General features: G+C 33.5%; 1 protein-coding gene across 1 annotated transcript in view; it reads left to right on the top strand.

Moving 5' to 3' along the window:
* The first annotated feature begins 48 nt into the window (after window positions 1-48).
* Window positions 49-16883, top strand: part of LOC133183379 (protein farnesyltransferase subunit beta-like) — a 16858-nt gene continuing 23 nt past the window's right edge. Inside the window, exons 1-13 of the mRNA XM_061318340.1 lie at window positions 49-154; window positions 5408-5475; window positions 6713-6797; window positions 7392-7483; window positions 7959-8008; window positions 9960-10056; window positions 10210-10293; window positions 10802-10888; window positions 11180-11309; window positions 11698-11827; window positions 12055-12169; window positions 16024-16138; window positions 16542-16883. The exon at window positions 16542-16883 is cut by the window's right edge and continues 23 nt beyond it. Of these exons, the coding sequence (XP_061174324.1) occupies window positions 68-154; window positions 5408-5475; window positions 6713-6797; window positions 7392-7483; window positions 7959-8008; window positions 9960-10056; window positions 10210-10293; window positions 10802-10888; window positions 11180-11309; window positions 11698-11827; window positions 12055-12169; window positions 16024-16138; window positions 16542-16628 (1227 nt within the window). The 5' untranslated portion in view covers window positions 49-67 and the 3' untranslated portion in view covers window positions 16629-16883. The remainder of the gene's footprint in view (window positions 155-5407; window positions 5476-6712; window positions 6798-7391; window positions 7484-7958; window positions 8009-9959; window positions 10057-10209; window positions 10294-10801; window positions 10889-11179; window positions 11310-11697; window positions 11828-12054; window positions 12170-16023; window positions 16139-16541) is intronic.

The raw sequence follows: 16883 nt of genomic DNA, 5'->3' as shown, positions 1-16883 counted from the left end.
TGGAATTCCTTTTACCGACATCCGAGCTCTTCAATTAGAGAAGGTAGAGAAATCGAAGCTAGGAAACATGGATCGATTTAGATGCAGCAATTCTAAATATGAAAAAGAAAGATATAACGATGATGGTTTAGGAACCGTTTCATCAGATGAACAGGTAAGTATCGTTAATAGGCTAGGCAATGGTTCGCCGTGATTTTATACCCTGCACTATCGTATATCGTTCATTGATCATTATTATGCAGAACACGTGAACATGGTGTTCTAAGCATTGTGGTGACATTGTACTTGTAGACAGGTTCAGTACAATCACTACATTTAAGTACGTAGCTTGAATTACCTACGTAGCTTTATTAAGCTACTTGGAGTAGCTTGATTTTGCTAATGCAGGGGTCTAGAATTTTTTTTTAAATTCACTTGCCCACGGGCAAGTAATGACTGGGAATCCACTTGCCCAGATTCAAAATTCACTTGCCCCCAAAAAGATAGAGAAAATCATCTAGTTTTACTGATTTTTTTTTTTGAAAACATATCAGAAAATCATTTAATTTTACTGGTTTATTTATTTGAAAACATATCATTAATTAACCTAAAACAGAACTCGAAAACAAAAATCTAGAAAAATATAAACAACTCTATTTTGTTATTTTTTTTATTGTGTGGTTTTAATGTATACACCATCTAAAAGCAATTATTATGTACTTGTTTATTATTTTGTTAAAATATCTATTGATTTAATCACATTTTGACAAAACATTGTTTTCAAAACATCATTTCTTTTTTAAAAGCCATTCCGTAATTTTGAGATCTTTCCGGATTGGTTCCAATATTATACAAGTAATTGGACTTCCTATGATAAGTATTGGAGATTAAATAAACGAAATGTAGCAGACTTGTGCAGATTCTAATACAATGTAATTGGATGTTTATTGTTATTGATTTCTTTTAATAAACTCGAAAAGTTTTGCTGGCTCAGCCTGAAATTTATTACTTTCCCGTTCGGGTAAGTTTATCATGAAAACTATCTTTCCCGAGATGAATTTCACTTGCCCCGGGCAACGGGAAAGCGTAATTCTAGACCCCTGTAATGTAATGCAAGTTTTCACGAGTTTACTCTTTATTCAAAATTGACAAAAAAATCGCAAGTATGTGTGGCGGTCAGACAGGTTCGGTCGCCGCTGGCCAGATACCGGTAGCTCAGTTGGTAGAACACCTGACTGGAGATTCAGGGGACTGGGTTCGAATCCTGGTCTGGTCCGTCATATTTTTTTTCCTAGTCTGTCAAATTTGGTGCCATGATCAGGTTTGATCACAGATGACCAGAGGTATCAGGTTCGTTCGCCCTCTATACCTATTCGCATGAGTCCATTCGCGCAGGGTTCGTTTGCCATTATTCTTGTTCACCCTATATCTCGTTCGCCCTAATGTAAATACAGTATATAGTAAATATTAACATTATTTTACGACTTGGTGTTTTTTTTCCCAAATGTTGCTACAGTATTTTTTTTTTATTTACCGTAATCTTAATTAAAATAATTCTGATATTAATGCTTTTTGCATGCTTAATTGGTTTAATTATACTTAATAATGTCACTGTAAGTTAGGGGATCATATCCATGTTGTTGTTTTTTTTTTTTTACAATCTGCGTCATGTTTTGAAAACAATTAAAGGACGGAGATGTTAATTTCTGTTGGTCTGCCGGGTCTTTGATAGGACAGGTATTTAATGTGACCACATGCATACGTCTGTTGTCTCCCGTGTGCAATTTATATACCAGTGTACTTATAATTTAATTTAAAAAATCCATTGGTTCATTATTTAACTTTCTGCAATATAAACAAGGCGAACAGACCCTGTGCGAACAAGTTTTAGGGCGATCGGACTCTGGGCGAACGAGAATTAGGGTGAACAGCGTCAAGGGCGAACAAATTTTAGGGCGAACGAGCATACAACCATGACCAGATAGCTCAGTTGGTAGAGCACCTGACTAGAATTCAGGGGGCCCAGGTTCAAATCTTCATCTAGTCCATTGCATTTTCTCCTTTTCAGATAGACATTCATTGCTTAGGTTGGTGTCTTTGGGGGTGGTGGGTGTGGGTAAGACCTTTAAGGCTTATCCATTTCTGCCATGATTCGATGCATTGGCCATATCCTTAGAGTGTTTGCCTGGATGAGCCTTAGACTGTTTTAGATGAAGTGCAATTTAAAACTGAGCTATCAGGGGTCCAAATATTCATTTTTTCTATGTATTATACATCATTGCATTTGTAATAAATTAAACTTTTCAAATCTATTAACATAATTCAAATCGAAAATTTCTGTAAAGAAATAATCCAAGTGAAAGCAGGTGTATCAAAATAGATATTTTCAAAATGTAAATAGGCTTTATTAATTCAAATTGTCTGTAGGAAATATTAAATGTGTGATGATATAATTGATGGTAAAATTATAATTTATTATGAATTTTTTTTTAGAAGTTTAATTCCTCAGAAATCAATAAATTGTAGCACTACTTCAGTGTAAAATCCTGCAGACTGAATTTAAGACTTGCATGATAAAACCTGATTTCTGACTTTCGTTTACTTGAAAGGTCAAATAATCTTTAGATAATTATTTTCTACATCTTCACATACATTAATATGTGTAAAATGGAAAGTATCTACTAAATTTATGAGAAAAGGTAATGAAATGAGTACTCTGTGGTACCAACTTCACAACATTTTTCCAATACTTATTGTAGAATATATAATGAAAATCAATCGTTATAATTTTTAAAAGCTTTTATTAATTAGGTTGATTATAAGTTGAATTCTATGTAATACTTAACTGGATGAAAAATTAATGCATATTAACCGAGTTTTATACTCAAGAAAACATTGTGTGTAACAGTTCGCCATTTTGGATGTTGGGGGTCTTTCCATGATTCTTTAATTTGTTTACACAGGTAAATCATGTAATTTCTAAGTGTAGTATGATGCTGTTGATGCAATCATCTATTGTTAACCTACAGGTGGCCACCTGTGCTCTGATAGTTGTAAACAAGTGGTAATTTCAAGCCAAATCAACAACAGAATACACCTGCATCAAAATTCGTCATTAAGGGTTCAGGGCCATGCATCAAATCATGGCATTAAGGGGGAGAGGATGGAAAGGTCTAAGGGGAATAGAGTTAAAGGAGGGAGGAATGTAGTGGTCAGACAGGATGGATTGCAGGTGGCCAGATAACTCAATTGGTAGAACCTTTGATTAATGATTCAGAAAAAAAAAATAAAAACTTGAAATCTTCCAAACAAAATGGCTCAATAGAATACTCAGATATTCGTGCCGAACAAGATCAGCAATGAGGAGCTGTATGAAAGAACACAAACAGCTGCCATAAATAAGTTAATGGCATAAATTTTATTCCCTAAATTTCCATCTTTTTCTGAAGTTTTGAACAAAGAGGATTTATTATGCCCCGCCATGAATATGGCGGGGGCATATAGTGTTCGTCATGTCCGTCTTCCGTCCTTCTGTCCTTCCGTCACACTTTGCGTTTAGCTCTGTTCAAAGCTCAGTTTCAAAGAGAAACTGTCCAAGATATTTTTATCAATCTTAATATGCTAATAGATATTGATGAGAGCTATGCAACTGCATCAACAGTTTTTGACCTTGACCTTTCCTTTGACCTTGACCTCACTTTTCTTAAATTAGTGTTTAGCTCAGTTTTAAAGATACCATTCAAGATAGTGTAATCAAACTTCATATGTTGATACATACTGATGTAAGCTATTCAACTGCATCAACATTTTTTGACCTTGACCTTTCTTTTGACCTTGACCTCACTTTTCTTAAATTATTGTTTAGCTCAGTTTTAATGAAACCATTCAAGATATTTTTAACAAACTTCATAGGCTGATAATACTGATGAGAGCTATTCAACTGCATCAATATTTTTACCTTGACCTTTCCTTTGACCTTGACCTCACTTTTCTTAAATAAATTTTTAGCTCAGTTTTAAAGATACCATTCAAGATAGTGTTATCAAACTTCGTACGCTGATACATACTGATGTAACCTTTTCAACTGCATTGACAATTTTTGACCTTGATCTTTCCTTTGACCTTGACCTCACTTTTCTCAATTTGTGTTAAAATGTTGCATTACTAATATACCCTCGGCGGGGCATTCATGCCCTATGGACATATTTCTAGTTTTATTAGAAACATTATTAACTTTGGATACATCAAAAACCTTCCCCCAGCACACACACACACACAAAAGCAAAGAACATTAGTGATGTGTCAAAACAAACTGCCCAAATCCACCACACCTGCAAAAATTTGACACGTAAAATTACTAATTACAGGTATAATTGGGGCAAAACTAACAGTAGTTGGGCGAACCCAACTGTTACCATTCAAGCTATGTAGAAATCTCTATGCGATAGCATAAATAGAGGTCTGGCTTTAGTCAGATTGGCTATGTAGCTAAATGTGGTATTTGTACTGGACCTGGTGGAGGACAATCAACAGTTGATGATAAAAAGTTTTTATATTTTGTCCAGATTTGTGTTTACTAATATATCTAAATATTTTATAACCATAAGTTTGTACACCGAAGATCACCAAAGGACAAGGTACGGTGAAGGTCAATTTTGGCATCTTAATTGATATAAAAATCAAAGCACTGTTAAAATTGTGATCCTTTGCAGTTAAGAATTTAAAATATTGCTTGTTTTAAAACCAGCACTAATTTTGATTCAGAGCATACATGGAGGCAACAAGAGAGTACAAAAATTTAGGATATTTTACCAAATTTCCTAAATCTGACACAATTTTGTCAAATTTGAGATACTTTTCACTTTGAGAAACAAGGAGCACATTAGCTTGCCTGTCTAAGATTTTTATACACAAGATGCATCTGATACTAATTCATGAAATGCCAGGTATACAAATTTGGTAGATAGGCAAGCTTGTGCTCAGTATTTTCTAAAATAAAATGTGTTTGAAAATTAATGAAAACTTGAGTAAAAATGACAAAATTCAGAAATTGTCATATTATTTGACATTCTGATGACCTTAATTAGGCTTAATATGTCACATAACCTAGAATCAATACTTATTTTTTAATAGGGATGACAGCATTATTTGATTATGAACTATTGCATCATATTCTAAGAGACATCCAAAAAGAGGTTTTACCCTATCTTGTCCTGTTTGTGACACCTTTTAAAAAAAAATGTAGTTTTTTAAACAAAATTTTCATGAATTTTTGTTTTTGTTGTACATTATCTTTAGAAATACAAATATACGCAAGAATGAAAGACAGTTTCATGCGTTAAGTAGATGCATCATCAGCTATATCTGATACCTTGATCTGAATATTTGAGATAGTTATTCCTATCTTGACTTAATGTTTTCATTGTAGAAAGAGGTGGAGGAGTCTGTGTCCCATTACTTCAAGTATTTCGCTGCCAGAAGTCATGCAGAGAAAGAGTAAGTAGTAAAAAGCTCATCTATGTGAATGTCAGATCAGAATAGCTAATACTGTATACAGGATTATTTTCGCCCCATGCTATTTTCACTCTATCACACTTGCAAACAATTTTGCCCCATTTTAAATTTGCCCAGTCAAAGTTCTGTTAAAGAAATTATACTGTGTTCTTTGAGTTTGCCCTGTTTTAAATTTGCCCACCTGTGAGTAGGGTGAAAGGGGCGAAAATAAAACAGGGGCGAAAATTTCTCTGTATACAGTACATTGGTAACACTCAGAGCCCCGTTTTACAAAAGAACTTACGACTAAGACCAAAATCTTTAGCTGAATGTAAAATCTTTACAAAATTATTAATTCTATTAAAAAAAGAATAGCTTGAGTAAAAATATCTCTTAGAAACTCTTTGAAAGTACTACCATTTTCAAATTAATGTAAAGAAGGAAGTTATTCATAAAATAACATTTTGATCTTAGTCATAAGTTCTTTTGTAAAATGGGGCCCAGAATATCTGTTATAGTCTTGGTCAAACATCAATATTAAACCATTTTTAAAATACTAAATGTAGAGTACCTGAAAATACATTATAAAATGTTCAATTCAGTTTATCTTGCCTTGGATAAAATCTTGAAATTTTATTGATCAAGAGAATTTCTGTATGAAAGTCATATGATGTTGCCTACTGAAATGATATAGTTGAAATCTGCCATCCATGTGACCTACTGATCATATATCAATTCCATATACTGGTTCCATTAATTTTAGAGGACCCAGAATATTTCCATATTACCAGTATATATCTAAGTTTCTACATAAGTAGTAATACCACAATTAGGATGAACAGGAAAATTTAGAGTTAATCTCTCTTAGCATAATCATCATTTATTAAACAACCAGTGTTTGACATACACTGTCTCTTCCTTAAAATGACCAGTGTTTGAGAAACAGTTTTCTTTAAAACAACCAGGGTTTGACATACACTGTCTTCCTTAAAATAACCAGTGTTTGACATACAGTTTTCTTTAAAATAACCAGTGTTTGACATACACTGTTTTCTTTAAAATAACAAGTGTTTGACATACACTGTCTTCCTTAAAATAACAAGTGTTTGAAAAATACTGTTTTCCTTAAACATCCAGTGTTTGACCTACACTTTCTTGTATATAAAAGATATCACATCAGACTGGGGCAAATTATGTTCAAAATTGTGTATGTATTATTTAACATGTATTTATTTTGTAGGTCATTTGAATTGCCATCTCTTAAAAGAGAACAACACCTTCTTTTCCTAAAGAAAGGCTTACAGCATCTCTCAAATTCTTATGAGGTATTATTCTGAATAAAGATAAACTATTGGTCAGCAAATCAAGTATAACCTTAGAATCAAGGTGTTTTTCTAAAAGATGTAATGAAGAATAGCTGTATATATAGAGATACGTTTTACATACCACGTGTATAAACAGCAGTTCCTGAAAATCATTCTTGACTGAGTCCCTGATATGGGTACTCCCTTTTTAAACAAACATGGATAATTCCTTGAAAATAATTAAATATACAGTAAAATGTTTATAATGAAGTGCCATGGATGGACAATTTTGCTTCTTTATAAGCCTAATTCATTATATCTATTAAGTTTATAATCATTTTAAGGACATGGGTAATGAACATCACTATGCTATAACTGTCAATCCATTATAAGCATGTTCACTATAAGCGTGTTTTACTGTACTTGAAAATTAGTTTTGTAATACAAAATAAAACACATTGACTTGAATGTCAGAGGAGGAAATGGTTAATAGTACATGCACTTTTCTCTATTCTAGTTAAGGATGTTTTATCAGAATGATGATGACAAATGATGAAAAATAAAGAAATTTATGATAGTATTGTTCACAAAATAGAAAGCTGTATATTTTTTTAGTGTTTGGACGCCAGTCGTACATGGCTTTGTTACTGGATTCTACATAGCTTAGAATTACTTGATGAAAATGTCTCCGATGATGAAATTTCAATGTAAGTATAAAAAAATAGGTTTTCATATGTTATGCATGAAATATTATGTATAAATAACAAGATATGTTGGGGGAAAATGGATGCCTCAAGTTTGGTTTATTTGGAATATCTATAAATGTTACCAAAGCAGAGCTGTCCTGGTAGGATTAAAAACTACTGTGGGGCACACTAAATGTAGCTCCTGTCTGAGAAAGCAGAAACTCAAAATAGAACTATTGTATCATATGTAGATATCCATTGTTTCTCATGTACAAAGTTAAGGACCAGTCATACATTTTACGCTTCCAAATTCCATGACTGAGTTTTTACAGATGACCTTGGCTCAGGGTGATAATACCTTTATGGTTATATAAACAACCTTTGTATCAAATTTAAACTTATGTTTACAATACTAGTAGTTACATTAATATGTCAACTTTGTGGATTGTGTATTCTAGTTTAACTTGATGTACATTTTCAAAGTTTTACTTTTTAGAGTCTCCAAGTTTTTGGAAAAGTGTCAGTGTTCAGATGGAGGATTTGGAGGTATGTAGAACAGAACATAGAATCTCTCCATAAAACTCACACAAGAACGGAACACAGAATCTCTCCATAAAACTCACACAAGAATGGAACACAGACTCGCACAAGATTGGAACACAGTATCTCTCCATAAACTCACACAAGATCAGAACACAGTCTCTCTCCATAAAACTCATACAAGACTGGAACACAGTATCTCTCCATAAAACTCACACAAGATCAGAACACAGTCTCTCTCCATAAAACTCATACAAGATCAGAACACAGTCTCGCTCTCCATAAAACTCACACAAGATCAGAACACAGTCTCTCTCCATAAAACTCACACAAGATCAGAACACAGTCTCTCTCCATAAAACTCATACAAGACCAGAACACAGTCTCTCTCTCCATAAAACTCACCCAAGATCAGAACACAGTCTCTCTCACCATAAAACTCACACAAGCTCAGAACACAGTCTCTCTCCATAAAACTCACACAAGATCAGAACACAGCCCCTCTCTCCATAAAACTCGCACAAGATCAGACCACAGTCTCTCTCCATAAAACTCACACAAGATCAGAACACAGTCTCTCTCCATAGAACTCACACAAGATCAGAACACAGTCTCTCTCTCCATAAAACTCACACAAGATGAGAACACAGTCTCTCTCCATAAAACTCACACAAGATCAGAACACAGTCTCTCTCCATTAAAATTTACACAAGACCAGAACACAGTATCTCTCCATAAAACTCACACAAGATCAGAACACAGTCTCTCTCCATAAAACTCACACAAGATCAGACCACAGTATCTCCATAAAACTCGCACATCAAAACACAGTATCTCTCTCTGTAAAACTCACACAAGATCAGAACACAGTCTCTCTCCATTAAAATTTGCACAAGATCAGAACACAGTCTCTCTCCATAAAACTCACACAAGATCAGAACACAGTATCTCTCCATAAAACTCACACAAGTTCAGAGCACAGTCCCTCTCCATAAAACTCACACAAGATCAGACCACAGTCTCTCTCCATAGAACTCACACAAGACCAGAGCACAGTCTCTCTCCATAAAACTCACACAAGATCAGAGCACAGTCTCTCTCCATAAAACTCACACAAGATCAGAACACAGTCTCTCTCTCCATAAAATGAAATATTTCCATTGATATATCATTTCTTTGATTATCCATCATGTATGTTATACAAAAAATTCAAATACATTGGATGATCTATTTTGTTTTTGTAAATTTTTCATTTTTACAAAACTACAGATACATTTTGATTCCTGTAACTACCAATACATTCTGATCACTACTGATAAAATCTGATAACTGTATCTACTGATAAATTCTGATTACTGTAACTACTGATAAATTTTGATTACTGTAACTACTGATACAATCTGATTACTAACTCCTAATACATTCTGATTACTGTAACTACTGTTAAATTCTGGTTATTGAAACTTCTGATACATTCTGATTACTGTAACTACTGCTGCAATTTGAAAACTGTAACTACTGATGCATTTTGATTCCTGAAACAACTGATACCTTCTGATTACTTTAACTATGATAAAATCTGATTACTGAAATTACTGAAACATTCCGATTACTAAAATTACTGATACTTTCTGATTACTGTAACTACCGATATATTCTAATTGCTGAAACAATTGAGTTCATGAATTGTAGATCTTTAGTTTACCACAGAGTATGTAGAATTTTTAGTACATGTAACACAAGCTTTGGTCTTCAAGTTACTTTTATTTTTTTTTCAGTTTTGATGAATGATGACATCATGGTTTCTTAAGATAAATCATTTGTTAAATTCTTTCAAAATAATAATTCTTCTTGTTTTGTCTGATTTCAAGTAAACTTGGTATACACTGATAGAAAATGTTACTTATGTTATTATTGACAGGATTTCATTTATTTTTTTGTGCATTTTTTATCACAGGTGGCCCTGGACAACAAGCACATTTAGCTCCAACATATGCAGCAGTGAATGCACTGTGTATCTTGGGAACAGAGTCCGCCTTCAAGGTCATTGACAGGTGGGAAATAAATTAAACAGGAAATATAGGGATATAGTTATTGGAAATGTGTAGAGAGTACAAGGTCACATGACAAATATTGTGATGCCTTTTGAAGTTTATGGATAAGATTTTACCATATTGTACCGAAGTAAGATATTTTTCTTTTTTCAGAGAAAAGCTTCAGTCTTTTCTAATGAAGATGAGGAAGAATGAGGGTTCCTTCAAAATGCACGAAGGGGGAGAAGTAGATATAAGGTAAGAATTGATCTGAGGAAGTGGGGGGTTTGTAATCTGTGTATTATAAAACCACCATGTCTAGTAGATAACAGTCTTATAAAGACACCAAATCTGCCAGATATACAGTCTTATAAAGACCACAGTCATTAAGTGTCCAAGACAGAAGGTGTGATATCTAATCTTGATCTCAAGTGCTACAGGTAATGTGTTTTAAGCCATAAACAGTGCATGTTCAGTAGTAAAGGACTCAGGAGAGAGATGAAGGTGGAATAGTCAGCTGAAGAGGAAAACTTGTCCCAACCCTTTTTTTAAGTCATTTGTGTATCTGAAATCAAATTTTTTGATGACAACATATTCTCCCCAAGTTTATGCTTCAGATTTAAAAAAAAAGAGAATAATTTATGCTCTGTATTTATAAAGAAAAGAGAGTAACTTTTTTTATGATGGTCAATATTCAAAATTAGGGAAATTTTTAATGAGTTTTAGCACTGTAGAAGTGTATAAAGTCAATTTTGTTTTACTTAAGGGGAGCTTACTGTGCAGCAAGTGTTGCAAGATTGACCAACATAATGACTCCACAGATGTTTGATGGGACCCCCGAGTGGATTACAAGGTCAGTACATGTAATGTATTTGTCTTGCTGTAATTCCTTCAAGTGATTGCATCAGTTAGCTTTCTATAATATTTCTCAATATGTAATAAGTACTCTTGTAAAAGTTACGGCCATCTTTCTATGAAATTTATGAGGATAATGTAGTGTATACTACCGTTAATGGTGTATTACATGTCTTAACTACTCATAGCCATGTGACCCCTCTGTAAATTTAAACAAATTATTTTGATTAAAAAAAATAAAAGATCTGAATGATTGAAAAATGACACTTTATGACTGAATCTTGAGCAGTTGCCAGACTTATGAGGGTGGATTTGGGGGGTACCCTGGACTTGAGGCCCATGGAGGGTATTCCTTTTGTGGATTGGCAGCTCTGGTGATCCTAGGTCATGGAAAACTTTGCAATATAGAAAAATTATTGGTAAGATGATTCTGTTTAAAATGAAATACATTTTACACCTGTAAGACGCTTCACAATATTTTAGCTGCTAGTATTATAAAACATTCATTTTTATGTTTCAAATTGTATATGTATTGAGTACTTATTTAGTGGCCGAGTATAATTATTTGTTTGGTTTATGCAGCTGGAAAACAAATTTTATTCATCAAAACTTTATCGGCTGTGTATTTGCAAAATTACCTCATGCAAAAGTTCAGTAATAATGGGAAGTAAACCCTGTATACAGAAGCTACATGAAAAAATGTCTGGTGAATAAATAGAATTTTATTGTAAAGTGAAAATTGAGGTGATTAAAAGGTGTTAATGCATTTATCTAATAACAATGATATGTTTTGATTTCTCTTTGCAGAGATGGACAGTAAATCGACAGATGAGATATGAAGGGGGATTTCAGGGACGGACCAATAAATTAGTAGATGGTTGTTATTCCTTCTGGCAAGGAGGAGCCTTACCTCTTATACATATGATCCTGGCACAGGGTAACTGTTGTCTTGTGTCTGAATTAGATTTTAGTTCCTGCAATTTATTTCATATTTCTAAATCTTCTTCAGAGTAAGACAAATCAATGATTTTGTGACTTGTAAGCAGAGATTACATGTATACTAATTACATGTAGATGTAGTTATATACAAGGTAATAGAACTCTGACCATCATTGATATTGTTACTGATAATGATGAGTGCCTTGATTGATTATTTTTATTTAGAACACAGTGATTGCCTGAGCTCGGAGAAGTGGATGTTTGATCAGGACGCTTTACAGGAATATCTGCTCCTGTGTTGTCAGTATGCTGGGGGAGGATTGATTGACAAGCCAGGAAAGTAGGTCATCCCTAAATCTAGATCACTGTTAGATGTTAAAATATTTTATAGTCCATTTTTCTAGGTTTGGAGGGGTAGGGATGTGCACTGGTACTTAGTACATGATAATGCTTTATTCTTTACAAATATTTGTGATCCTGGTATTTGCACTACAGGGGTAAACAAATAGAATTTTACACTAGCTGTCCATGGACAGGTTACCATCATAAAATTACTTTTCTTGCCAAAAAACTTGCTTGTCCCACCTTTTCTTAAAATAGACAAATAACACAAAATTTTTTAACTTGTCATTGACATTCATTTATTTCTAAACTGACCAGGGACCAACCTAGATCCATATCACTTCTCCCTCAGAGAATTTTAGGGAGAAGTCTTAAATTCTCGGGAGAATTCTTATGGTGCACAGTGATTATTATTACATGTATTATTATACGCCCGTCTTTAGACGGGACGTATTATGTTATGGCGTTCATGTCCGTCCGTCTGTCTGTCTGTTAGCTTTTCTCGTGTCCGGCTCATAACTTTAATACTATTAGGCCTAGGATTATCAAACTTTGTCAGCTGATACTTCTTGGATAGAAGGTGTGTCGCGCACTAAAAGTAGGTCGTTCTGACCTTTAATTAAGATGCTATGGCCAAATATGGAAAAATCCTGTCCGGCTCATAACTAGAAAACTATTAGACTTAGAATCATCAAACTTGGCCAGTTTATGCATCTTAGGTGGAAGGTGTGTCGCGACCTATTTTAAGGTCACTGTGACCTTTAATTTAAGTGAAATTTTTAAAAAAAAAACTGTCTTTTTACTATTAAATTACACAATCCCCAAAAATGTAAAAGTGTTGCAGTATCCTTATTAAAAAGATGTTAAAATCAAGAAATACTTATTTTTTTTCATTATATACTTTACAGCAATCCATAACAAATATAATGTTACAAGAGAAATTCCACCTCTCCCATGGGTGTAATTATCAAGCACTGGTCAAGGAGAATTTTGATAACAGAAAATTGCATGTCAAATTGGGGGGGGGGGGGGGGGGGTAGCATGCCCGTTGTCCATATGAATTGCAGCTTAAAACCAGTCTGACATTGAATCTAAAAAAAAAAAAAAAACAACAAGTATTTAAAAAAAAGTTTTAACTATGGTAGATAGTCCCTACAAATCTAAGGGTCAAGCAGAAACCTTATTAAAAATGTTGCATCAAGATTACAGGTTTTTTTTTTCTTTTTATAAATCTTTGTAACAAATTGAAAAAAAAATCTTTGTTTTCAAATTTAATTTCAGAATGACATAAATATTCATTTTAATTGCACTACAAAGCAGATAGCGCAGATCCATTCATCCCTTGGCCTTGGGAGTAATGAGTGGACAAGCATCCAGTTAAAGATTAATTAATGAGTTCAGTGTAGGAAGGCTAGCTGTCTCAATCATTTCTGTTAGAGCATCTCTGATCAAGCAGTTCTTATCTGTATCCTTTGGGAATTAGACAGAAGAACTGCTGGTCAGTTTATAGCATATGTCATTTGATGGCCAGTCTTTTATTTTAAAATTAAATTGGTATAGATTAAGTTGTTAAGACTAAATTGATATTGATTAATATGATATTTTTATTTAATTTTTTGAAAATATCAACTAGTAAATTTCAGAGCATAAAGTCTCACAAATATGAAAGATGTGGGTGTGTCACTGTGTGTGTGTGTGTGTGTGTGGGGGGGGGGGGGGGGGGGGCTGCAGATGGGCATCTGTCAAGCTCTAACACTACCAGTTGAGGATCTATATAATGTAATATTTGTTATAATGCCTACACCACAGGAAATATATAAACAAAAATTATAAGAAATGGAAAAATCTTGGAAATCCTTGTATCAAGGTTGACTTGATTTTCTTGCACTCTAAACTGTTCGTGATAATTGAACAATATTTGACGGGCGTATCATGCTGTGGCGGGGCACTTTATTGTATATCTCAAATACATTAATTTCTCTATATTACTTTAACATTCAAAGAAAACTCAAGGAGATAAAAAAAGGTACACCTTTAACAAATATATTTGTTATTTTCCAATTACAAGGGATATGAATATCTAGAGCATGAAAATAAAATTTGCACATTGTCAATCTAAAAGTCTCTCAACTGATAGGCTTAGGTTTAAAGAAATGATTTCATAACTAATTTATAGGGCTTTTTCTATATCGATACATATCACGATATTTAAGCCACGATACGATATGTATCACGATATGTTGAATTGGTTATAAAAATCTTTTTTTGTATTAAAATGAACGAAACATTTCTGCACAAATAAGAACAATTTATTGAAAGAGGTTGTAGATCTGTTGTAAAACAAAATTATTTTACACAAGTGGTATTAATTATTATGTATTTCGTATTTATATTTAGCATATTTATTTTATTTGTTAAACCCAAAATGTTAAGTAAACAAAGGAAAATATAAGTCAGAATTTTTTTTGCGATATTTCGATATTTCTTCATATGTATCGATATGCTTATCATCCTCATGCACACAGAATTGATATTATTGATATCTCGATATATCATCCCAGCCCTACTACTTTATAGACCATGTGGGTAATCCCTGTTGAGTTTCAAGGTTATGACCAAAAGGTCCAATCTGATTTTTATCTGATCCTTTCCTATGCTTATGTAGATTGCTACACAAGGATCTAACTTTTAGTTGAGCAAGAGATAAAACATACTTACCAAATACACAGAACTGTACATAATCAGTGATACAACATAGCCTCTAATTAAGATTATATGCAAACAAATTCAAGATTATTGAAAAAAAAAGATGTCATGATTTTAACTCATATGACCTTTTAGCTCACCTCGACGAAGTCGAGATGAGCTTATGCTATACCCCCGGCGTTGGCGTCGGCGTTAGCGTCGGCGTCCCGGTTAAAGTTTTAGGAGCAAGTCCCATTCCCAAGTTACTATAAGCCCTACCTGAACCAAACTTGCATGGATGATGCATCTAGAATGGACACTGCCACACTTGCTTCGGATGCTGGATCTGACCTAGATTTTCCAGATGAGTGACCAGGTTAAAGTTTTTGGAGCAGGTCCATTCCCAAGTAACTATACGCCCTACCTGGACCAAACTTGCATGGATGATGCATCTAGGGATGAACACTACACACTTGCTTCGGATGCTGAATCTGACCTAGATTTTCCAGATGAGTGACCAGGTTAAAGTTTTTTGAGCAGGTCTATTTCCAAGTAATTGTAAGTCCTTCTTAAACCAAACTTGTATAGATATTGATCTTGGGATGTACACTAACTAGAAAAAATATGATGTGAGATTTGCCTTACTTATAGATAACCTTCGTCGAGGTGAGCTTCGTAATCTTTGATTACCTATGTTTTGAGCTTTGATTTGGCAGGTATGGATACTCCCAAGTTCCTCACTTCAAAACCTTTGTTTGCAGAATAACTATTTAAACCATGCAGCAGGGGGGAAAAATCGGGACAATATTCAGAATATGTACCAGGGGCAATGAATAACAGTTGCTTGTTACACTAGTGAAAATGGAAATAAATTTTTAACATTATTCTCATAAATATAGATTGCTTCAGAAAACAGGAAAATGATTTAATGATTTCTTTTGGGGGTTTTACAGTGAAGGCTCAATAATCCAGGTCCCAAAAATTGGAAAAGAATTATTTACCTGAACTTTATTTTTGAGAGTTATAAGAATCATGGAATCATGTATAGCATGACCAGTTAATTTATTAATTTAATAAGATTATTCATTTACATATATTTGAAATTTTAAATCATCAAGACACCTTTCTTATATATAAAAAATTAAAGACCAGATAATCTTGTTTCAGAGCTCGTGATTTCTACCACACTTGTTATTGCCTGAGTGGAATGGCTATAGCTCAGCATTTTGCTGGTGGAAAAATTGCCCACCTGAATGTACTAGGAAATACTGAAAATGAGCTAGTAAGTCTAAAACAATTTTTTTTAGAGTCAAATTTATTTATACTGTCTCCACCTAAAGTTAAACTGAGTGAGCACTGTTTATAAGCGGTTGTTTTTAACACCCTTTGTTTGAGATATTCATTGGAAAAAAAAACCCTTATATTTATCAGTATTTACATTTCCAACTGTTTTCTCTTTGGTAACTCTTTGCACATTATTGAATGTAAATTCCGCCAAGTAAAAGGTCAACTGACATACATTTCAATTTCCTAGACTGCCATTATATCTGATGTCAGTGACTGGGGACTATGGAAATTAAGATGGAATGCTTCTTGTATTTCAGTTCTATTAGACATCATTTTTTATTTTGATTTACTGTAATTATTGTTTTTTTTAAATTTAAATATTTACTTTTTTTTAACAGAAACCCACCCACCCAGTATTTAACATAGGATTAGAAGCTGTTACCCATGCCACACTCTACTTCAATAAACTTCCTGTTCCATCATAGTCATAATGATGCTTCATTTCCTCTTTCATCAAAGGCATTCAGAAGCTTGTTATTTTATGCTTTCTGTCATTATGACATGATGAAGATGACTCTCAAGCCTGAAGGTCATGTTAAATTTAATTTTTACGATCACAAGTGTATGTCCCTACTTTTGTAAATGATTATGTTTTAGCATAATAAGTGCCATAAGGATGTAGACATGTTGTGAACTGACTGTATTTATCGAACAGAAACAAATAAAAAAAAAATCTCAAC

Source organism: Saccostrea echinata, unplaced genomic scaffold (assembly GCF_033153115.1).
Source record: "Saccostrea echinata isolate AGI-Se365-2 ecotype Australia unplaced genomic scaffold, CSIRO_AGI_Sech_v1 ptg000009l, whole genome shotgun sequence".
Taxonomy (NCBI): Eukaryota; Metazoa; Mollusca; class Bivalvia; order Ostreida; family Ostreidae; genus Saccostrea; species Saccostrea echinata.
The sequence above is the reverse complement of the archived record's forward strand: the minus strand, read 5'-3'. Positions and strand labels throughout refer to the sequence as shown.